This window comes from Taudactylus pleione, unplaced genomic scaffold (genome assembly GCF_031769625.1).
Source record: "Taudactylus pleione unplaced genomic scaffold, aTauple2 ptg000157l, whole genome shotgun sequence".
NCBI classification, from domain to species: Eukaryota; Metazoa; Chordata; class Amphibia; order Anura; family Myobatrachidae; genus Taudactylus; species Taudactylus pleione.
This window is the reverse complement of record NW_028284559.1, coordinates 695,630-720,717: the sequence shown is the minus strand read 5'-3', so window position 1 is coordinate 720,717 and position 25,088 is coordinate 695,630. Positions and strand designations below refer to the sequence as shown.

Here is a 25,088-nt window from a genome sequence, read left to right as displayed (position 1 = left end):
GCTGCAGAGTCATGGGTGCCCAAGGCTCAATGGCTAGTCTGTGTGATCCGATCCCACAGAAAAAGCACCTGACTCCACAATGCTTGCTATAGCAATAGATCCGACACTATGGGAGAGATGTATCGAACCTTGGAGAGAGATAAATAGTAGATGACCAAAGCAACCAAACAGCTACTGTCATTAATCTAGCACAGACTTTGAATGAGTTAGAAGCTGATTGGTTGCTTTAGGCAACCACACTTTTTATTTCTCTCCATGGCTTGATATATCTCCCCGTGTGAGTGATGTAGGAGTTGTAACCAGTGGCGGATCCAGGGGGGGGGAGCAATCAGGGCGATTGCCCCCCGTACACAAATCCCCCATTTACAGGCTCAGCCGGCTGCTGCCTATCATCTACAGTGCAGGCGCGCAGGTTGCCACTGTGCAGCACCAGTGTGTATATAAATCCCAGAATGCGCTGTGTGCAGCCAATCACCGCTGGCAGCATTCACCAACCAATCACAGCCGGCGGTGTAACTCATCCAATAGTTGTCCTACTCCTAGAGTCTGTCCTCGACCCCTGCCTTCCTCGGCCCACCTAAGAGGCTAGCGCCAAGGAGCAGGAGGTTAGAACATGCAGCCCTGAAGGTAGAACTGCCGGGCAGAAGGCAGGCAGCAACGCACAAGCGTCAAGCATGATCAGCACCCTGCATACACCCACGAGGCAACAGAGCCTGATAAGTGTTGGTTTTGTGGTTTTTGTCTCTCTCTCTCTCGTTGGGTGAACAGTCCTATCTAACCAAGTTACACCATCAGCCAATAATGCATTAAAGCTGAGCCCTCTCCCCAGTACCTCAATATTCCGGACTCCCCAGTCCTGTAAATGTCTCAGAATTGCACCCACATACTATTGTCACAGCACTATTCTACCCCAACCCTCCCTATTCAGCCTTAGCCCTAACCCTGCTCTCTATACTGTGTCCTTACCACCCAACCCTACACTCAATACTCATCCCCCTAACCATACAGCCACTACTGTGTCCTTATCCCTTAACACGGCACCCACTACTTTACCCTTAACCCTATTCCAAATACTGTATCCTTACCCCCGAACTCTGCACCCATTATTGTATCCTTAGAACCACTAACCCTGCACCCAATACTGCATCCTTTCACCACTAACCCTGCACCCATTAATGTATCCTTACACCCCTAACCCTGCACCCAATACTGTATCCTTAGAACCCCTAACCCTGCACCCAATACTGTATCCTTACATCCCTAACCCTGCACCCAATACCGTATCCTTACACCCCTAACCCTGCACCCAATACCGCATCCTTACACCCCTAACCCTGCAACCAATACTGTATCCTCACACCCCTAACCCTGCACCCAGTACTGTATCCTTAGAACCACTAACCCTGCACCCATTAATGTATCCTTACATCCCTAACCGTGCACCCAATACTGTATCCTCACACCCCTAACCCTGCACCCAATACTGTATCCTCACACCCCTAACCCTGCACCCAGTACTGTATCCTTAGAACCACTAACCCTGCACCCATTAATGTATCCTTACACCCCTAACCGTGCACCCAATACTGTATCCTTACACCCCTAACCCTGCAACCAATACTGTATCCTCACACCCCTAACCCTGCACCCAATACTGCATCCTCACACCCCTAACCCTGCACCCAATACTGCATCCTCACATCCCTAACCCTGCACCCAATACTGCATCCTCACACCCCTCACCCTGCACCCAATACTGTATCCTCACACCCCTAACCCTGCACCTAATACTGTAACCTCACAACCCTAACCCTGCACCCAATACTGCATCCTTACACCCCTAACCCTGCAACCAATACTGTATCCTTACACCACTAACTCTGCACCCATTATTGTATACTTACAGCCCTAATCCTGCAACCAATACTGTATCCTTACACCCCTAACCCAGCACCCATTATTGTATACTTACAGCCCTAATCCTGCAACCAATACTGTATCCTTACACCCCTAACCCTGCACCCAATACTGTATCCTTATACCCCTAACCCTGCACCCAATACTGTATCCTTAGAACCCCTAACCCTACACCCAAAACTGCATCCTTACACCCCTAACCCTGCACCCATTATTGTATCCTTAGAACCCCTAACCCTGCACCCAATACTGTATCCTTACACCCCTGCACCCAATACTGTATCCTTACACCCCTAACCCTGCAACCAATACTGCATCCTTACACCCCTAACCCTGCACCCAATACTGCATCCTCACACCCCTAACCCTGCACCCAATACTGTATCCTCACACCCCTAACCCTGCAACCAATACTGCATCCTCACACCCCTAACCCTGCACCCAATACTGTATCCTCACACCCCTAACCCTGCACCCAATACTGTAACCTCACACCCCTAACCCTGCACCCAATACTGCATCCTTACACCCCTAACCCTGCAACCAATACTGCATCCTTACACCCCTAACCCTGCACCCAATACTGCATCCTTACACCCCTAACCCTGCACCCAATACTGCATCCTTAGAACCCCTAACCTAAATTATTTTGCTGGTGGCTGCTGTTTATTCAAAGTAGTATAAATGTGTGGGAAAAATTTATATATCCTTATTATTTTCATCATGGGGAAGGGCCTGCGTGACAGTTGAGGACAGCGATGGGACTGCAGCCGGCATGTATCTACCTCCAGCCCCCTCACTGTAGATTTGCCACCATGAGGTATATTTACTAAAGTTTCTGCTGGACATATGGGACTGGAGGAGCCTGCTTGTGGAGCATGTTATTGTTGGGGGAATGCAGGGGGGAGTTAGTATTATTCTTAAACCGCCCCCCCTAAAAGTAAAGTCTAGATCCGCCACTGGTTGTAATATAGTCAGGTCCATAAATATTGGGACATTTACAGAATTTTCATATTTTGTCCTCTATTCACCACCACAATGGCTTTGAAATGAAACAAACAAGTTGTGATTTAACTGCAGACTTTCAGATTTAATTTGAGGGTAATTACATCCAAGTCAGGTGAACGGTGTAGGAATTACAATGGTTTCTATATGTGCCTCACACTTTAGTTTGTCCCATTACTTTTGGTCCCTTATAAACAATCCTAAATCTAACTTTCACTTTTTAATACTTTGTTACAAATCCTTTGCAGGCAATTACAGCCTGGTCTGGAACGCATAGACATCACCAGATGCTGGGTTTCATCCCTGGTGATGCTCTGCCAGGCCTCTACTGCAAATGTCTTCAGTTCCTGCTTGTTCTTGGGTCATTTTCCCTTCAGTTTTGTCTTCATCAAGTGAAATGCATGCTCAATCGGATTCAGGTCAGGGGATTGACTTGGCCATTGCATAACATTCCACTTTTTAGCCTTAAAAAACTCTTTGGTTGCTTTTGCAGTATGCTTCGGGTCATTGTCCATCTGCACTGTGAAGCGCCGTCCAATGAGTTCTGAAGCATTTGACTGAATATGAGCATATAATATTGCCCGAAACACTTCAGAATTCATTCTGCTGCTTTTGTCAGCAGTCACATCATCAATAAATACAAGGGAACCAGTTCCATTGGCAGCCATACATGCCCACGCTATGACACTACAACCACCGTGCTTCACTGATGAGGTGGTATGTTTTGGATCATGAGCAGTTCCTTTCCTTCTCTTCCCATCACTCTGGTACAAGTTGATCTTTGTCTCATCTGTCCATAGGATGTTGTTCCAGAACTGTAATGGCTTTTTTAGATGTTGTTTGGCAAACTCTAATCTGGTCTTCCTGTTTTTGTGGCTCACCAATGGTTTGCCTCTTGTGGTGAACCCTCTATATTCACTCTTGTGAAGTCTTCTCTTGATTGTTGACTTACACATATACATCTACCTCCTGGAGAGTGTTCTTGATTTGGCCAACTGTTGTGAAGGGGTTTTTCTTCACCAGGGAAATAATTCTTTTGTCATCTACCACAGTTGTTTTCCGTGGTCTTCCGGGTCTTTTGGTGTTGCTGAGCTCTCCGGTGCGTTCTTTTTTTTTAAGAATGTTCCAAACACTTGATTTGGCCACACCTAATGTTTATGCTATCTCTCTGATAGGTTTGTTTTGATTTTTCAGCCTAATAATGGCTTGCTTCACTGATAGTGACAGCTCTTTGGCTCTCATATTGAGAGTTGACAGCAACTGATTCCAAATGCAAATGTCACACCAAGAATCAACTCCAGACCTTTTACCTGCTTAGTTGATAATGAAATAACGAGGGAATAGCCCACACCTGTCCATGAAATAGCTTTTGAGTTGATAGTCCCATTACTTTTGGCCCCTTAAAAAGTGGGAGGCACATATTGAAACTGTTGTAATTCCTACACCGTTCACCCGATTTGGATGTGATTACCCTCAAATTAAATCTGAAAGTCTGCAGTTAAAGCACATCTTGTTTGTTTCATTTCATGGTGAATAGAGGCCAAAATCTGAAAATTCTGTCAATGTGCCAATATTTATGGACCTGACTGTATAACTGGGAGCGCAAATAAAAAGACTGGAGCAACGTTTACAAATATATTTAATGCAACCTAATCTCCAACTTTAGCAAAAACCTATTAGAAACACATACCTGTTTTTTTCAGCTCCTTCCATTCATCTTTTTGTGTAAGCACTACAATTGGACAATATATGATATATATATATATATATATATATATATATATTCAAACCCCTCTATCAGCCTTGACATTAAAACCACTGACAGGTGAAGTGATTAACATTATCGCATTCCAATGGCACCTGTCAAGGGGTGGGATATATTAGGCAGCATGTGAACAGTTCTTGAAGTTGATGTGTTGTAAGCAGGAAAAATGGGCAAGCGTAAAGATCTGAGTACTTTGAGGGACAAATTGTGATGGCTAGACGATTGGCTTCAGATCATCTCCAAAACGGTAGGTCTTGAGGAGTGTTCCCAGTATGCAGTAGTTCCTACCAAAAATAGTTGAAGGTAAGACAGCCAGTGAACCAGGGACTGGATAACGGGCACCAAAGGCCCATTAATGCATGTGGGGAACGAAGGCTAACTCATCTGGTAAGATCCCACAAAAGAGTACAAATTGCTGAAAAAGTTAATGCTGGCATTGATAGAAAGGTGTCAGAACACACTGACCATTCTGCAGCTACACAGCAAGCTGTGATGCACTAAGTGCTCATGCTGACCCCTGTTCACCGCTGAGAGTGCCTACAATGGGCACGTGAGCATCAGAACTGGACCATGGAGCAATGAAAGAAGGTGACCTGAGTCTGCTGAAACACGATTTTCTTTACATCATGTGGACAGGTGGATGCGTATGTGTTATTTACCTGGGGAAGAGATGGCACTAACATGCACTATTGCAGTGGTTCCCAAACTTTTTTGAACCAAGGCGCCCTAGAGTATCATCATTGTTTTCACGGCGCCCCTAAGACAAAAAAGTTTATTGAGCAATTGAGAAAAAAAAAAAAATGTAGTAAAGTAGTAACATGAAGTAAATTGTGCTTACCCGTCATCCTTAGGGTCAGTTATGTAGTGAGGGACAGGTTTGTGCTGTGAAATGTGCTGGAAAAAAAATCCAAGCCATGTAGGCCACAGCTCGTAACTTATCTGGTGCCAAATACCACAGGACACCTTCATAGATCTTGTGGAGTCCATGTCTCGATGAGTCAGGACTGTTTTGGCTGCACGAGGGGGACCAACACAATATTAGGTAGGTGGTCTTAAAGTTATGGCTGATGGGTGTAGCTGTGTGTGTGTGTGTATATATCATTTGGTGTCAACATGCCGGTAATTTTTCAATGTCAACTTATGGAAAGCCACAATCACTTAACCATTCATCCATGTTTAGCTCTTACTATAACCTGCAACAGATTTTCATGAAAGCACACAAAACTGCAAACAATGTAGAATTTGATGGTTTATTATTTATTTTTAAGGTTTTTTTTTAATTTAGTAAAAACTGAATCCTACTACTTTTCATCATTTAGAGGTATGTACCGTACATAGCTAACTTCAGACCCATTTGAAACACACTAGCATATATATATATATATATATATATATATTACTGCTATATTTCTGTTCAATGTTTCTGCATGTTTTTGTTGCTTAAACATGGGATGAGCCTCATTATCATCTAACATAGACTATTCACTCCAAGTATCTCTTATTGGAAGTAGTGCAAAATAATTATTTGAAAGAAATGTAAGCTTTCAACATATTAGAGCAGGGTTCTGAATGTCACAATTATATTGCACCTTTGTGACACAAGCTGGTATTACAATAATCTGCGGAAGCAAGTCATTAAACCTGTATGTGTCCAACGTATTATTGCTAGTGGTGAAGCTTTTGAAACAAAAACCAGAGATTTAATTGACATCACATCTTCCCTGGGTCTGACTCTTTACATATTTTGTCAGATTTACTCCTAATATCTACACAGCATTATATATCTCTGCACTGGATAGAAACGGAGCATATGCTGGTGCTCATATGCAGTAATTAAATGAAAATATCAGCCTCAAAGAAATGGGATTTTGAATACTAGACAGTGGCTTGTATCCCCCATCCCCTCTGTGTTTATGCACCCCACACAACCTTGTTCGGCTTCCTTGCAGTACATTATAGTTCATGGTTTGGCCACACCTTCCCTTCTTGGTGCTGCAGTAGAAATGGGATCTTATAACTTATTGAAAATTCTGACCTTCTTTAGGCAAAGTGCCATATTTCAGAGGCCCATTAAGATCATTAGGTTACTTAGCTCTTGTACAGAAGCTTGATCTAAAAATGATGATCATTAGTAGAGCAAGTGACATGATTTACTAGATGAACACTTGTTCCAAATAACTGTACTTGATCTTGTACATCTTTTCTGAAATACACCTTCGTGGTGTGGTTAACGGGAGACCAATACAAATGCATTTTACAGAACATAACTAATATTTTTGTAAACAAGAAACACCAGAGCAAGCTACATCTTTGTCTGACTCCCTTTAGAAGAGTTCTTTCCTCTTAACCTTGCAAGTGCGAATTTCCGCCTCCGAAATGACACTTATATTTGTGTTTACACGAGAACTGGTTAATTTATGAAGAAATCATTATATTAATACAAAAAACAAACCAAAGTTTACTAGGTCCCTTTCATGCAATACATAAACAACCATGGAGATTACCAATATTTTGGCTATTGAGCTCCCACGTACTGAATTTATGCTGGATTTAAATGTCAAAATATCTGTGTAATGTCCTTTCTGTACCTCCTGCCCTGAAGGGCAACAATGCTTGGTATAAAAACTTTTAGTGGATTAACAGCATTGCAAGACAGGGAAAATCAAAAAGTATATTTTTTGTTTATCACAGACAGTGATTTCTAAACCCATAGCAACTCATACACAAATTAACCAAGAGGCATGGAAGGTGCATTACATTAACTTCACAATATCTGTGTACACAAAGATCTTGACAAGTATTCTGGAGTACAAAGCTGGGGTTTTACTCTCTGATTTACTCAAATTATTATTATTTTTTAAAACAACTGGCATGTTTCAATAAAGTTAACCCCCCTAAAATAAAAGTGCAGTTAGATGTAGTGTCACATAAACCAGTCTACATGAAACAAATCTTGGAGCATACCTAGAAGCCCCTTATTCAAGTATCAGCAGAAGCAATTCAATGTTAGCTATCTCCAGCAGTAAAGGGATTAAAGGTGGGATAGAAGGGTTTTTACTACAGGACCCAGGCTACAGTTGACATGATATACTGGTGACAAACAGTTCTTCATGTTCTTCTAACCCTTCGTCAAGTACCTATAATTAGTGTTCTGAAAGGGAGTGGGGGAAAAAAAGTAAACAAAAAGGCTCCCAAAATGATCTGCATAAACTACAGCTCTGCTGAGCATTTCAATAGGTCCCCTGTAATCTGAGCAGCCCATTGTAATAGTCACTTATGTGTTGACGGTGCTCAACAATCTTTCTGTCCTCCATGTATGTAGGGGACCGCTTCTGTTTTTCCATGGTCCTGTAGATTATGTACGTGAAGCAGTTACCACCCACGTCCAACAGTTTTTCAGTGCTGGCTCCTGTATGAATCCTCGGGGCCGATGGAGACAAAGCCATTCTCTGACGAAATTTCTATGAAACTGGCTTACCACTATTGGACTGTTGGAATATTTTTGGTGGTGCAGTGGCTTACCCATTCATGTTGCTATTGTCTGAACCATGGCTCTTTTATACTTTCATTGACAGTTAAGTTGAAGACCGCACTGGGCACAGACTGGTCATTGCCCTTTACTTCATAGTGATGTAGCATGTAGCATAGGAAACCTCACAAGACTCCTGCTGGGATCCACAGGGCTTTGTTCTGTTCTTGATCCACAACAGCCAGAATTTGAGTGCAAATGCTGAACAGGGCTCCCCCTTGTATCACAGCTGGGAAACAAAAGCAAAATAAAAAATGTGGGGCTTAGAAATTTAATACATTTAAATTAACAAGAAAAAAACAAAAGTTTACAGAGCTGCAATTATATTATAATATGAGATTTAGAGGGAATGGAGAAAACCATTTTAAATGCCACTATATTTTAAAAGTACACTACAGATGTGTCCTCATACATCATTGCTGCAGTCACGCCAGGCAACCCCTCTCTGCGTGTCAGGTGCCCTTAGGACTGAGTCTCCGAATCTGTATATGATGCATTGACCATGGCTTTATTCCACGCCAAGTTCCGTTGTGCTTCAAATATAGACTTAAGTCACACACAGAGTGCAGGTGTTGCATGTCAAATTCATCAGTGCAGTCTCCTGGTGCATCCTAGTACAGTGCATTGTAAAAAAGATGCAAAAAAGATCTCTGGCACTAGCAGAGTCGCATTGGACCTGACGGCTCACTTGTGCTAGACATCTCGCGCCACACGTGCCATACTGAGGCTATATGTATGAGGAAACATCTGTACCTTGGAAAAATCAACAAAAGAATATAGTGCGCCTCAACTAAATTGGACTGGCAACTCTCAAGGGATAATTACAAATTCCCTCTGTGCAAAAATGCTACTCAAATGTAAAGATACAGAGCGCCTATACTCCAGCAACAATTCGTTAAATAACATGTTTGTCACTCACAATTCCATCACAATAGTTTAATATCATCAAATGCATAAATCGCGATTACAATAAAAGTTAGAAAAGATATACTGTATCTTTAGGCAATATATAAAACACTATTATTCAATAATAACATATGTTGATAGTGTCTATTTGCAGACCAAGCTCCATATCTTAGCGACCGTAAGTCCTGCAAAATCAGCCGGAGATTGCCATAACGGCCTAAGACTAGCGGGGGAGTCCGGCACTACTACACCCATGTTACAGCTTGTCAGTGTGTGGAAAAGTGAACTTCACCACACATTTAGTTCATCGGATTGAAGCTATTGGCCTTAATGGAAAGTAATATACGCTAAACCAGGTGCAGTAGATACGAGAACCTGCAGCCTCCCCGCTGGACTTTTAAGACATTTAACTATACAAAGTTTACAGGACACCAGCGGGCAAGAGCCCCTAACGGTCTGTAAATATTACCTAAACCCTTTCATCAATGTCTGAATCTGGAACTTGGATACATAATATTCACAAGCATTGAACATCTGTACCTTAACAGAGATTGTGAGAATGGTGGCATGAAATGGAGATCTAGACTAGGGGTAGCCAACCTCGGTCCTCGAGAGCTACTAACAATTCACGTTTTCTAGACCACCTAGCTTGTGCACAGGAGTATTCATTACTCTCTAACACATTTGAAAAGAGCCACAGGTGGAGCTAATTATTTCACTTGTGATTCTGTGAGGAGACCTGGAAAACATGCACTGTTGGTAGCTCTTGAGGATCAAGGTTGGACCCTGATCTAGACCATAGGAAATCTAAAGCAGAAACTGCATATTTTTGTTAGCATGCAGGCTCTATTAGCATTCAAGATAAACAATAATATAATAAGACTAGGGGGTTTATTTACAAAGTCCCAGGTTCTAAAACCTGTTGCTTCCAATCGTGTTTATGCCTGAACTTTAAAAGGACAATGCTATAACTAGCCAAACAAGGCTAGTAAAAGCATTGCCGTTTTAAATTTCAAGCATAAATGGAAGAGACTGGTTTTAAAACTCGGCGAGATGGGTGCGAGGTTAATGGTGTATAAAATGGAAAACACTTTTTTATAGTACGACTACAGGTCCCAGCATGCTGGCATTTGTGGAACAACAAGTGCCAACATGCCTGGACACTAAGGGCCTGCTGGCTCCTGTAGTCTGCCTGTAAATAAATATTAAAATTACAGGACACACTCACCGATATGTGAAGTCCATTATAAAAAAAAATCTAAAAGACAAAAAAACACTCACCAAACCTGTTGGATCGGCTCTTCATCGGTCCATGTAAAAGTCCACGGGTCTTCAGAAAAAACAAAACACGAAAATCCCAGGGCCCAGAACAGACAGTAATGTACACTAGCATGTAATAGCAGGTCATTCCCGATCAGTCTCATAAGAATGAATGGGGAAAATGCCGATTGGCTAAGGACTTGGCACCAATCTCAGCGCTTCCCCCATTCATTTTATGAGAGTGAACGCCAATAACCAGCCATTACGCACTGCTACTATACGTAGTATACAGTACTGTCCGTTTGGGCTTGGGATATTACATTTTTGTTGTTGTTTTCTTAAGACTATTGCACTGGACTACTACATGGCCTACAGAGGAGCCAATCCAGTGGGGGTTTTTTTGGACGGGTTTGCCGTAATTTTTTCACTATTTGCTATCAGTTTTGAACTGAAAGATCATAACCATTGGTATTTTAGAGCAAACTGACTGATATCAACATCAGGTTTCAATTAAAGCTGAACCCCGATGGATGATCAATATCCGGGTCTTTCTGCACTTCTAAACTGTGGCAATAACAGTCAGGTTTGGTGTAGCAACGAAACGGACCATTAGTAACTTTACCCTATTGACTATTGCTTAATGAATGTGTATTTAATTATTTACTTAGCGTTTTACCAATTGGCGCCCACTTATTAAACAAGAAAGATTGCCCACAGTCAGTTTTAAAAAAGTTCTCTGCATTGTTAACAAAATGTGTTGACTTGTGCAATTTAGGGGTTGATGTATCAAGCAGTGAAAACAGTGGAGTAATTGTCCACAGCAACCAATCCGCTTCTACTTATGAGTTAAAATTTATAGAATGTACTTGATAAATGCTGATTGGTTGCTATGGGCAACTTCTTCACTGCTTGATACATCAACCCCTTAATCCAAAAAGCATAACCATACCAGCAAACTGCGGGCTTGATTCAGAGATGTACGCTAATGCCATGGCAGCTGTGATCCCATATGCAGCTGCTGTGCGAAAGTATGCAAATGTTGCAGACACAGAGGAATATGTCGAGATGCACACCTATCCAAGCATCTGCGTACAAAGATGCAGCATCCGTCACAGATCTTTCGATAATCGTCCCTCTGAGTAGCCCTACAGTACACGCAGCGCAGAATAGCCGCCTATACCGAGATGCCAGAGCCACTTTCACTGCGTACAGGATGGAAAATGCAGGCTGTGGCACGCCCCGAAAATGATGGTTGCGGCACACCTGCGTTGTTTGCCACCCCTCCCTGTAGCCACCCACAGACACTCCCTGACTGTCAGTAACACTGCGAGCGACTACAGTAATGTACTTTGACACATGCACCGTGTGACTAAGACACATGCTCAGATTATCGCTTCACAGTGTAAACATCGGAATAGCGTACATCTGATTCAGGCCCTGTATCCTCTATTTCTACTCTTATAAATATGGAACTCTAAATTGTGCCTAGCCAGTAGGAACCAGATCTGGTGTCGGGTAGAACCTATTCAGTGTGCACTGATCAATAAACAAACTCCGTATGGCTACAGCTGAGATCACCCAACAGTAGAAGTAAACAGACAAGTTAACAAAATGATCACTTCGTTCAGATATGATCATTGGAAGATGTTTGCTCCCCTAATTCACAAATTTACTTATAGTGGTTGAAAGGGCCCTTGCACACTCATTATACTACATTAATGAGAGTGGGATGTAATCAAAAGGTCGACATTCATAATATTGGCAACACAATATCAACAGTTACGATGTTGACATTGTTAAAATGTCCTCAGGTGACGTGAAATGTCAACTTTAGGGTTAGGCTGTGGGTGATGGCACTAAAGGGTGGTTTAGGGCTAGAAATTAGAGTTAGGGAAGAAATAGTCACTGGAACACTGCAGCATCAGAGGTCAGACCCGGAACTGACAGTCACATGACCACGGGACAAGGAAGCTGCGCTGGACTTGCTGCAGTCGTTGGGAGCAGGTAAGTCACAGCTTGGCCACCAGGGACGACAGGGCGGCATTCTTACATGTCGACATTTCATCAGTGTCTACATGATGAATGTTGTGGTGGTCAAAATCGACATTATAACCATGCCGACATATCTGCCCCTGCTAGAAAATCAAAAGGAGCGACAACGAGGAGCCTTTGATTTTGGAGCCGAGACAGGAAGATAGGAGCTCTTTTACCCTGTAACGTGAGAAATAAGTTTCGTAACCTCGGTCCGAAGAGAAATTTCCCCCACAAAGGGAACTGCCTGCAGAGTATGCTTAGATTCTGAATCAGCTTCTCAAGATCCGAGCCACAGAGATCTCCAGACAGAGACAGCCAAGGCAGAAATGTGTGAAAGAAGAGGGAAGCGTCACACACACAAACTGCTGCTTTATGAATCTGGTCAAGTATGGTATGGAGCTCCGAATTGTCTCAGTCTGCCTGAAGACCCTCAGTCCAAGACTCGATAGCCTTGTTGACCCATGCAATGGCTAAGATGGGTTAGAGAGATGCAGACACATCCTCCTCCCAACCAGAGACATCCTCCCAATCGGGGTCTACCAACCTCACCCACCTATTGGGAGGAACAAGCAGAATCCAAATCCCTAGGAAAGGTAGTTGGGGCCTGCAATGAATGCTTCTCTGTAGTTGCAGAACCGACAGATGCAAGAATCTCATCCACGGATGCAGAGACCTTGTATAATAAGGGTTATGGTAGACTTACCAGTGAGAACTCTTTTTCTTCGAAGTTCATAGGGTCCACAGGGATACCATGGGGATAATGTGGTTGGAGTGATCCAGGCACAAAAAACAGTTAAGCTTTCAGCTCCCGGGATGCCTCTCGGTACCCCGCCCCCAACCACAGGCATTCAGTTCTGTAAACAAGCCCAGGCAGGAGAAGGAAGAACAATTATACACCAGAAACAGTCTCAGAAATGATGGAATCCGTAACCGAAAGATATATTACCCAATGAAGCCAGGTGCGTCAGGGTGGGTACCCTTTGGACTTCGAAGAAAAAGAATCATCAATGCTAAGTCTACCATAACTCTTATTTTCTTCAGGGTTCATAAGGATCCACAGGAATACCATGGGGATGTCCTAAAGCAGTTACCCCAAGGGTTCGGGATGCTCCTGAGCAAAAAAGAAGAACTCTTCGCCCAAAGGAAGCATCCTGAGAGGCAAAAGTATCAAAGGCATAAAACCAAAGAAAAGTGTGGACAGAAGACCACGTGGCTGCCTTGAACAATTGTTCAGCAGAGGCACCACGACTAAATGCCCACGATGGCCCCACAGACTAGGTATAATGTGCTGTCGCCGTGTTTGGGACAGGGAGATCAGCCTTTGTGTACACCTGAGATAGTCATACATACAGTAACCATCAAGCCAGAGTCTGTTTGTTAGCTGCCCATCCTCGTTTGTGAAAACCATATAGCACAAAAAGAGCATCTGATTTTCTAACAGAGTTTGTACGCTCCACATATATACGGAGAGCACGAACCACATCCAGGGAGGCTTCACCTACAGAAAGGTCTGAAGACTGAAAAGCTGGAACCACAATCTCTTCATTCACATGAAAAATGGGACACTACCTTAGGAAGGTAACCCTCAATTGTAAGGAGAACTGCTCTATTCTGCTGAAAAATCAAAAATAGGGACTGACAAGAAAGCGCTGCCAAATTAGAGACTCTGCGTGCAGAAGAGATAGCGAGGAGAAAAAGTGTCTTTGTTGATCTAAAATGTTTGACAGCAGAGTCCAGAGGTTCAAATGGAGGAGCTTTTATCCCCTTGAGAACCATAGACAAATCACACGGTGCTACTGGTGGGACAAAGTGTGGCTAAAGTCGGAGAACCCCCTGAAAGAAAATTCTAACAACCAGCACAGAAGCAATCTTTCTCTGTAACCAGACTGACCGTGCAGAAACCTGCACTCTCAGGGTGGCCAGGCGGAGACCAAGGTCTAACCCAGCCTGGAGAAAAGCAAGTACCAGAGGAAACCCTAAAAAACTTAGGGTCATACTTTCTATGGGAACGCCATTTACCAAAAAGACTGCAAAACTCTGTAATAGATGTGGGCAGAGGAAGGTTTTCGTGCTCTAAGCATCGTTTTAATCACAGAGCTGGAGAAACCTTTGGCTCTTAAGATGGAAGACTCAAGAGCCACGCCGTCAAAGATGGACGGGGAAGGCCGGATGTAGACAGGGACCCTGCGCTAACAGATCCGGCCATAGAGGAAGAGGAAATTGAATGTCTATGGATAGATTCCGTATGTCGGTGAACCAATGACGTCTGGGTCACGCAGGAGCCACTAGTATTACAGTTTCGCCATCCTGCTTGAATTTCCTGAGGACCCTTGGAAGGAGGGAAATTGGAGGAAAGAGATACGCCAGTTTGATGTCCCATCTTGCTGCCAGTGCATCCACTAAAGCGGCTTAGGGGTCTCTGGTCCTGGACCCGTACCTGGGGACCTTGTGGTTGTGACGTGATGCCATGAAGTTTATGTCCAGTGGGCCCCATTTGTTCACTAGGAGTTGGAAAACCCCCGGGTGGAGAGTCGACTCTCCGGCGTGTATGTCCTGATGACTTAGGAAGTCCACTTCCCAGTTGAAGACTCTCGGGATGAATATTGCCGAGATAGCCAGAAGATGACATTCTGCCAAGATCAGAATGTTTGTTACTTCCCTCATGGCTGCGTGACTTTGTGTGCTTCCCTGATGATTGAGATAGGCTACTGTGGTCACGTTGTCGGACTGATTCTGGAACCTGGCCTGCCCTGGAGCAGGTCCTGTGCAATGATGAGTGCTTTGTATACTGCTCAAAGTTCCAGAATGTTTATGGGCAGATTACTTTTCTGACTTGTCCTTCTTCCCTGAAAGGTGTGTTAACCTGTCACTGCCCCCCCATCCGCGAAGACTCTTTGTCTAGATGATCCTTTTGTAGCCATCACAAGAGAAAGAGGCGAACCTCCGGAGTGAGAGGGATACTCTGGGACTTTATTAGATGATACTGTCCGTTCCAATGGGAGAGAATCAATTTGCAGAGGCCTGGAATGGAACGGAGCATATTCCACTATGTCGAAGGTGGATACCACTGACCCCAGGACCTGCATCACTGATCGGATGGATACCCTTCGATTGCGTAGCATTTTGCGAATTCGTAATGATAGGGCCGCAATCTTGTCCTCTGGCAGAAACACCCTTTGAGCCTAAGAATCCATAAATGCCCCCATATGTACCATCCACTGTTTTGGAGAAAGGGAGGATTTCTGCTAATTGATGATCTAGTAGACAGGCAATGGTTATTTGAAGATGGTGTTGTAGAACACCTGGAGATAGTGCCAATATCAGAAGGTCATCCAGATATGGTAGTATTCAGACTCCGTGACGCCTGAGGTAGGCCGTCATAACCACTACTTTGGTGAAGACCCGAGGGGCTGTTGACAGACCAAAGAGCAGTGTCTGAAATTGGTAACGTTGTTGCAGGACAGCAAACCGTAGAAATTGTTGGTAGGATGGCGTAATAGGCACATGCATATATGCATCCTGAATGTCCAGGGAAGCCATAAAATACACAGGTTTCATTGCCAAAATAATTGACAGAAGAGTTGGGTACATGGATGAACTTGTTGAGGGTTTTCAGGTTTAGAATAGGGCGATTAGACCCAATTGGTTTCTGCACCAAAAATAGATTGGAATAATAAGGGCATACCCCTGAGAGACCACTTCTCGGATGCAGGCGTCTGTTTGATGCCAGTAGTCCGCAAGCAGGAGAAGTCGGCCCCCCACAGTTGGATCCCCCAGGAGGAGGCCCGCCCCATCAGACAGAGGGTTTGTTGTCTAGCTTAGAAGCTGGACGCCTGGCCGACCATGACCTCTTAGTTTGCCACTTGGTTGTCCTGCAAGAACTAGATGGCCTGGAGGAAGACTGTCCTTTTGCACATCCCTCAGAACAAAAGGACCGAAAACAGACTGCCTAGACTTCAACGTAGCTGTTGATGGCAGACCTGCAGATTTTGAAGCTGCCAGAGTAGCTATTATCTTATCTAATTCTGCTCCAAAAACTATATTCCCAAAAAATGGTAAGGATTCCAGAGCCTTCTTTGACCCTGTATCTGCTTTCCAGGACATTAACCAAAGGACTTTACGAGCCACAACTGAGGCTGCCAATGCCTTAGAAGCTAGGAGCCCAGCATCTATTGCAGCTTCTCCCAAATAGGAGGCCGCTTCCCATATGTGGGAGATATACCTCAGCTGTTCTCTGGTAGCATTTGGTAGTCTCTCTTCCAATGCCCCCGTCCATTCTTCAATAGCCTTGGCCACCCAAGCCCCAGCCATAACTGGTTGAGTAACACCTCCAGATGATGAAAATATTGCTTTAAAACAGGTTTACATTTTTCGATCTGTAGTACCTTTAAGAGAAGATGCTGACGGAATAGGCAACGTAGCACTCCTGACTACATGTGTCACATGAGCATCCACAATAGGAAGGACTTCCCACTTGTTACATTCAGAATCTGGGAAAGGATACAACGATGCTAATCTTTTCGTAACATATAACAGTTTATCCGGGTTACTCCATTAGGGGTATACAATTAGTTGCAGGGTTTATACTGTAGTGCAGCTACGGGTTGATTTTTGGGGCGTGGGTCCCCTGGATGGCTTTGTTGGGCTGCTTCAGGGCATGGTATTATAAACACATCTTTCCTTTCTTGCACTTTTAGCACCTTTATTGTCTGTTTAATATATATATTATTTTCACATCTTTATTTTTCACCTTACTATATGCAGCAGCAGCTGCTCTTATCTATTTCACACCTTTTTACACTTAACCTTTCCTCATTAGAGTGATGCCCTGGGGTGGCTCAGCTGTGCTTGTTTGGCGGTGTCCTGCGCTCCTGGATTTCAACCCCAGTATGTTAGGGACCTACCCTCAGAGGTTACCTGGGTGCGATGGGTAGGCCCATGATATGCCAAAAACCTCTATTGATTTATAGCAAAATTCTATTGCAAACTGTATTATTATATATAATTAGTAATGTTGGAGTTGTGTATCTGTAATTCTTCTTGTGTTTGCAGCAATAGTCTCCACAGGTAGCACCTCCCATTTTTATATATGTATATATATATATATATATATATATATATATACACACACACACACACGCACGTGTACACACATTATATATATATATATATATATATATATATATATATATATATATATATATATATATATATATATAGTCGGGGTGTGCAGTCTAGGGCACATTTCTACAGACTTAGGAAGTCTGCTTCCCAGTTGAGGACTCCTGGTATGAATACTGCCGAGATTGCTGGAAAATGACATTCTGCCTAGACCAGAATGTTTGTCACTCCCGCCATAGCTGCCTCCCTGATGGTTGACGTGGGCTACCGCAGTCGCGTTGTCGGAAATGTATCTGGACAGGCCTGCCCATGAACGAGTGCCCTGTATACTGCATGAAGTTCCAGGATGTTTATGGATAGATCACCCTCCTTGGTCATCCATCTTCCCTGAAAAGTGTGACGGCCCGTCACTGCGCCGCCCATCCGCGGAGACTGGCATCCGTGGTGAGGAGCACCCAATCTGGAATCCAGAAGGGGCGACCCCTGTTCAGACGAAACATCTGCAGCCACCATGAGAGGGAAAGGCGAACCTCTGGAGAAAGTCTGTGACCTTATTAACTGGTACTTCCCACTCTACCAGAGAGAATCAGCTGTTGCAGTAGTCAGGAGTGGAACTGAGAATATTCCACCTTGTCGAAGGTGGACACCATGGACCCCAGAACCTGCATCGCTGAGTGGATAGACACCGTCTGATTGCCGGGAAATCTGCGAACCCGTAATTGAAGGGCCAAAAGCTTGTCTCCTGGCAGAAATATCCTCTGCACCAGAGAATCCACCTAAATGCAGCATCTGCTGTACTGGATAAAGATTACATTTTCCAATTTATGATCCAGCCATGCCTGTGTAGGCAAGCAATCGTCACTCTGAGATGATGTTGTAACACATCTGGAAACTGTGCCAGTATCAGTATCAGGAGGTCGTCCAGATATGACAGTATTCTGACGCCTGAAGTAGCCCGTCATTACTGCCATTATTTTGGTAAAGCCATTGACAAACCAAAAGGCGGCGCCTCTAATTGGAAATATTGCTGCAGAACAGCAAACCACAGAAACCTTTGGTGGGATGGCGTAATTGGCACCATAAAATCCCCCGGTTCCATTGCCAGAACAACTGACTGAAGAGTTTCCATATGGAACTTGGGCACCCGGATAAATCGGTTGAGGCCTTTCAGATTCAGAATAGGCCGGTGGGACCCATTGGGCTTCTGGATCAAAAATAGATTGGAATAATAACCCTTTCCTTGCTGATCCAACGAAACTGGGATTATCACCCCTGAGCTCAGCAGGGAACAAATGGCCTGCTGGAGGGCTAAGGCCTTGGTAGACTCCGAAGGAGGAGCTGTGCAAAAAAACATTTGCGGGGGACCCTTCCAGAAAGTCAGGGCGTACCCTCGAGAGACCACTTCTCGGACCCAGATGTCTGTTGTTTTCTGATGCCAGGTATCCGAAGACTGAAGAAGTCGGCCTCCCACCCTGGGATCCCCCAGGAGGAGGCCCGCCCCATCAGGCTGAGGGTTTGTCTTCCGTCTTGGAAGCCGGACGTCTGATCGCTCAAGATCTCTTAGTCTGTGGCTTGGTCTGAGAACTGGAGTGTCTAAAGAAAGACTGTCCCTTTTGCTTTTCCTTGTGGGCGAAAGGCTCGAAACGACGACTTTCTAGGCCTAGGAGTAGTCGTTGAAGGCAGACCGGCCATTAGAAGCTGCCAGAGTAGCCACAATCTTATCCAATTCCTTGGCAAACAGTATACCTCCAGCAAATCGCAGGGATTCTAGAGCCTTCTTGGATCCTGCATCTGCTTTCCAGGCCCTAAACCACAGGGCTCTGTGAGCAACAACTGAGGTAGCTGATGCCTTAAAAGCCAGAATATCGGAGTCTAATGCCGCCTCCCCCAAATTGGCGGCTGCTTACTTGATATAGGAGATAATTGTCAGCTGCCACACCTTGACACCTAGGCCGTAGCCATTGCCGGGCGGGTAACAGCTCCTGACAGTGAAAAAAACCGACTTGAGACAGTGAGGATGCAGATGGTATAGGCAATGTGGAGCTTTTAACCAGATGTGCTACATGAGCATCCACACTAGGCGTGTAAAGACGTTACTTTCTTGGTAACATGGAATAGTCTATCCAGAGAACTCCATGCTCCCCCCTAAGTTCCGAGAGTTGCTCAGATTTGGGAAATTCAGCCTTAATGACCCTCTGGCGCTTGAACACCAAAGCCTTCTTAGGTGCTGGTTTTTCACTATCTATGTTTAAAATAGTTTTGACCGCCCTAATTAAGGAGGGAACATCCACTGCTGCCAGATGGTCCTCCTCTCCGGAGAGGAGCCCTGTACCTCTTCAAATTCTTCTAAAGATGCATCAGAATCTACAGGCTGGACGGACTGATAAAAAGAAAACGACCGCCTTCTGGTTTTAGGTACTACTGGCCTGCCTGCTTGCAGCATTTGCTGAAATGCAGCAGGAGACTGAGCCATACTCTGGCTTGAGTGGGCATAAATATTCATCCAGGAAGGATGCATAGGAGGCATAAACACAGCAGGTTGTAGCTGCTTAGGGTACCCAATAGTAGGGGTCAGCGTGGTTGTAGATAAACGGTCCACAACCAGCGCCATAACCTAAGAAAAAGAAGACACCCAAGGTGGTTCCTGCCCAGGAGCTGGTAGGCTGGAGTGACGTGGTAGCTCCTTAGAACAGCGACCACATAATCCATCCTGTATGAAATCCTGAGGGGACAAGCCTGCCGGATAGGCTATACATGAAACCAGCATAGGGGCTTCAGGGCCTGATTCAGAGCCGCTCGCTCTAAATCAGGGCGTGCTCTTGTTTTTTAAGTTGCGGCCTCCTGGCTGCTCGCATAGCCGTGGGTGACCACCCACAGCTTATGCGAGCGGCCAGGTGATAGTCACGATGGTCAAGACCATCGCGACTATCAGGCTTGCGACGAGACCCTTACTGTAGGGTCTCGTGGCCGCAAGCCCCAGTGGACTTCCTGCTCTAATAGAGCAGGAAGTCCACCTACTGACATCACGAGTGATGTCAGTAGGGCAGCCCACAAACGGCAGGCGTTCCTGCAGGAACGCCTCCATTTGACCAGCCACCCCCCCTCCCCGCCTACAAAACGGGGCGAGCTGTCGATCAACATCGACAGCCGCCCCGTTTGTTGTGAGCACCAGAGCGAGTGCTTTTTGCGCGCTCTCCGGAGCTCGCGCGTGTGCACTGGCCCACCATCAACCTGCTTGCGAGCAGATCTGAATCAGGCTCTCAGCCTCCTGCTTCTTTTTAGACATAAAAGTTATGTCATTCAATGCAATACAATGTGACAATGTTCACCCCCAAAACCATCCACACACCTGTAGCAGAGGGTTATAAGGAGAAATAGCAGTGATAGTTATTCAGAAATAAAGAGGCAGTATAACACACAGCAGAACTTACATAAGTAACATACAAAGCAATGATATATAAATATATATGCAATAGGCTCTTAGTCAACTATGAAAAGCACAAAACCTTAGTAGGATATTGAGCTTTGTATAATCTGGCCACCAAAGGAGGGGTATACAGGGAGACTGACCAAACCTCCTGAGATTCGCAGCTACAGTAGAGCACCTGAAAGTGGTCTCTGGGCGTCTCATATAGGGAGGCGCAACCCGGACGCGCGAAAACCTTGTCTCTGGATTGGCAGCTGTAGCAATCCACTGGGCGCACTGGCTTTTTACATGGCCGCCACCACTGTCCCCGGCACCAGATTTATATGCCCCGGTGGTCTAGTGGGAGAAGCAGTCGTCCCTGGTTCCCCACTACAGCAACCTCCGGCAGCTCTCCACTGCCAGAGGCACGGACTGCCATTTGGTTCCGCGCAAGCGGGGAACCACTTTACCTGCATCCCTATGTGTCTTCCGGCTGCAGTCCTGGGTCCAGCGTACAGTCAAACTCCGCAGGCACCCGCCAAAATCACCAGTTCCCTCACTGGTGTTGCGGCGCCGGCGGGGGAAGATGGAGCAGCAGCACGGGCGTCCATCCAGACACCTAGCGCTGTTTACTCATTGTAAAAAAAAAAAAAAAAAACTTGGGACTGCCTGAGCAGTCCTTTATCTACAAGGTGCACTGATCCTGCACAGCAAACAAAAAACTGAGTGCCTGTAGCCAGGGGCAGTGTACATATGGAGGAGGACCCAGTGCATCCTGGGAGCTAAAGCTTGTAACTGCTTTGTGCCTGGATCACTCCAACCACATACCTCAAGGTAATTCCTGTGGATCCTATGGAACCCGAAGAAGAAATGTCCGATACAGGGGGTTCTGGCCGTCCATATAGCAGTGACTTATGCTGCACAGTTTATTGCATTACATCCAGTGGTCGAAGTGGGGCGGTATACGGTGGTATGACATACTGCCACTTCCCACCGCAACTTCGTTTTTGCTGCAGGAGATGTACCAGCACTGGGATCAAGTATGGGATCCCAGCGCTGGAACATCAGCGTGTGATGTGTCCCGCTGGGGACACATCTCTCTAACGGCGATGGCGCTGGCACGGAGCCTCGGGTAATGGCTGCACTACAGTAGTAAGCAGCGGCACTGACAGCCAGCCAATCGTGGCTCACAGAGTGATACCCAATGAGAAGCTGCCAATTAAAATATCCACACCCCCACCTCTAAATTCCCACTTCGAGGACTGATTACATCACTAATGAACTTTCTTTTTTTACTCATATCTGTAGTTAGCATACTGAAATATTTTGACTTCTTTCAGCTAGCATACAAATATTTAATACTATTCAAAATGCCTCCTCAACCAGATGTTTTCGACACAAGCACAAAAGTGGCTGATAACGACCAACAAAAAAGTATTCAACTGCATTAACATTTTGGGATATGCAATATTGCCCTCACCTGTGAAATACTTGCTGTATTCCTGTTCAATTTTCTGCGCAGATTCAAACTGCTCTTTGGAATTTTTCTGTGTCACTTTGTCCCTTAGAAAGATTGGGTCCTTTTGCTCCCTGTGGACAAAGCAGAGATCGACAAATTAAAGAGATACTGCGCTGGAATAAATTATTCTATGTACAATATGCACATTTCTTGAAAGCAAATTGTGTTGATAAAAACCATCACTAAATAATGAAGAGAGACTCAAATATGACACCACCTCCTGGATGTTTAGCAGCACAGAAAATGTGAAGAGGTTTGGGTGATTTGTACATTGTGGAAAGTAAATACAATATTGAAATTAAAACAAGCACAGTAATGGTGCATACACACGGTCAGATTTTTCTTCAGATCTGAACGATAACGATTTAAAAAATTGTTCTATCGTTCATATCTGAAGGAAAATCTGACATTATCGGACATGTCTGAACGATGAACGATGCGCGTTCCCGATGGTCAGGTAACGATATCTGACATCTGATGTGTTTGCAGTCAGATTTTCACGATTCCATTCATTTTAATGCAGTCAAAAATCGTTCATAGTTCAAATCGTTGGTCAAATCGTTCATTAAACCACACAAATGTATCAAATGTTTTATTGCTCGTCCTAACTTGCAGATCAGCTGGTTGTTCCTGTAGTCCTGAACAATGCAGAGAGAGTGTAACGGATGCTTCAATTCACATAATGTTTAATCACGGTCTGTGTTTTGTGCTCCTGCAGAATTCATTTGCAAGTAAAATTGTGCTTGTACATATGAAAACATGCATTCAGTATGTGCAAAGCTCAATGAATGCATTACGTCAAAAGAGCCAGTGTCTTCATTTTCTACTCAGTCACCTATTGTTGTTGTTTTGTTATTTTTGTGTGTGATCTCTTCAGCGTGGTTACCTAGTTTGTTCAAATATTTCGAGATAAGTAATCAGGTGGGTTATTTTAAGAACATATTTTCTTTTAGAAATTATAGTTTCTTTACAGAGCAGTGCTGTTCTCACAAATTATACAGTGCCTACCTAAAAAATAAAGCTACTGTACCACTGACACTATACAGATTTTTTTTTTTTCTTATATCATTTTAAGACTATTAAGAAAATGGACATCTGACATTAGACTTAAAATAATATGTATTTCCATTACATGAATCCAAAATTCATCTTCCATATACTTAAGTGACTTGCTTATCTGTGAACAGGAGCTGCTTTAAATCAAGAGAGAGAGAACTTGGCATCAAAAACTGCAAAAATGTTCTGACAGGTCATTTGGCACTATTTCTCTAATGAATGCATACATTTATATCAACATTGTAGCAATGTGTGGGTAATACCCAAAGTAGTGACTAATGCTGCCCTATGCCTGAGCGTACAGTATGTGGTTACATTGGACAGATCAAGCCATGCAGCTGGGTCCCACGGGTGCCAATTAGTGAGCTCAGTGGATAACCACAAACAGACAGACTGTTGTAATCTACAGACTATTTTATTGGGCACACCTGCAATTCACACAGTAAATTTTAATTTAGTTTTGGGCCCCACACAGAGCGATATGAGGAGTTTGTTATTATTGAAAAGTGTTCATCAGTTAAATCAGGGGCGTAACAAGAACTTTGTGCGCCCCATCGCAACATTTTGAAGGGGCCCCCATCTAAATGCTTCTAGAGACACCTCTCTCCAGAGCAGTTATTAATTTTATGCCCAATAGCAGTTATATTATAGCATATTGTAGTACCCTCTATTCATATTATGCTATTTTCCAGTGCCTCCCTGTTGTTATGCCCCATTAGTGCCCCTTGCTCATATTAAACCTATACTATAGTATCTCCAGTTCATATTGTGTCACATTTACAGTGCCAAATTTCATATTATTCAACATAACAGCACCTTCCAATTGATATTATTACACAATACAGTGCCAAGTTAAGATTATGCCACATTACAGACTGTGACCTGGTCAGTGTCTCCTTACTATTATAACTTCCACTACACACAACACTCACTGGAAATAGAATGTTACTCCATTCAGGATGGGCAACGGGTCAGACCCAATTGCTTAGCGGGCAATTCAGGGAACTGGATAGATAATTATATGACCTGGGTCTGGGGGCCCATAACAATGGCACTCACTATAGCTACAGTATGCCCATGAATTAAAGTTTAGCTTGTTATTAATACAGAAAATAATGGGAGAGAGCTGCCAAAATGAGCTAGCAGAAAATTACCTTACAGGAGACAAAACATAGGGGAACAGATTGAAAAGGTACAAAAGGAGCACTCAGGGGGTTCCCAATGGCCCAGAATTTTGAATCCTAAATGTAATATCTTGGCCTATTTCTAAATAAAAAAAAGCCCCTCCTGTGACACTTGAATAATACAGCCAAGGCACTTATACCAGTTAAATAGAGATCAACGTCCCCTCCTTCCATGAAATACTGGTTACTCCGATTAGACAGATCACTTTTCTACATTTATTACTACATGGTTCTATTGGTTAGAATTTAAAGAATCTACCAAAAATAAGACATTAATGGCTTAAGCTGCTCTTGTAATGTGCCTTTATGATTGAGATTTGGTTAGTCTGTTGGAGATCTGGAATATTATTATTTTTGTCGTCCAAGGCAACGAAAGAACTAGGATG

At 44.1% G+C, this 25,088-nt stretch overlaps 1 protein-coding gene across 4 annotated transcripts in view; it reads right to left on the bottom strand.

Annotated features, from left to right (window-relative positions):
* Positions 1–5,923: 5,923 nt before the first annotated feature.
* The window catches only part of DLG5 (discs large MAGUK scaffold protein 5), a 171,566-nt gene continuing 152,401 nt past the window's right edge, over positions 5,924–25,088 (bottom strand). For all 4 annotated transcript variants that reach the window (XM_088474942.1, XM_088474939.1, XM_088474940.1 and 1 more), the window contains 2 exons: positions 22,424–22,533; positions 5,924–8,445 (listed from right to left, as the gene is read on the bottom strand). In XM_088474942.1, the coding sequence (XP_088331068.1) occupies positions 8,342–8,445; positions 22,424–22,533 (214 nt within the window). In that variant the 3' untranslated portion in view covers positions 5,924–8,341. The remainder of the gene's footprint in view (positions 8,446–22,423; positions 22,534–25,088) is intronic.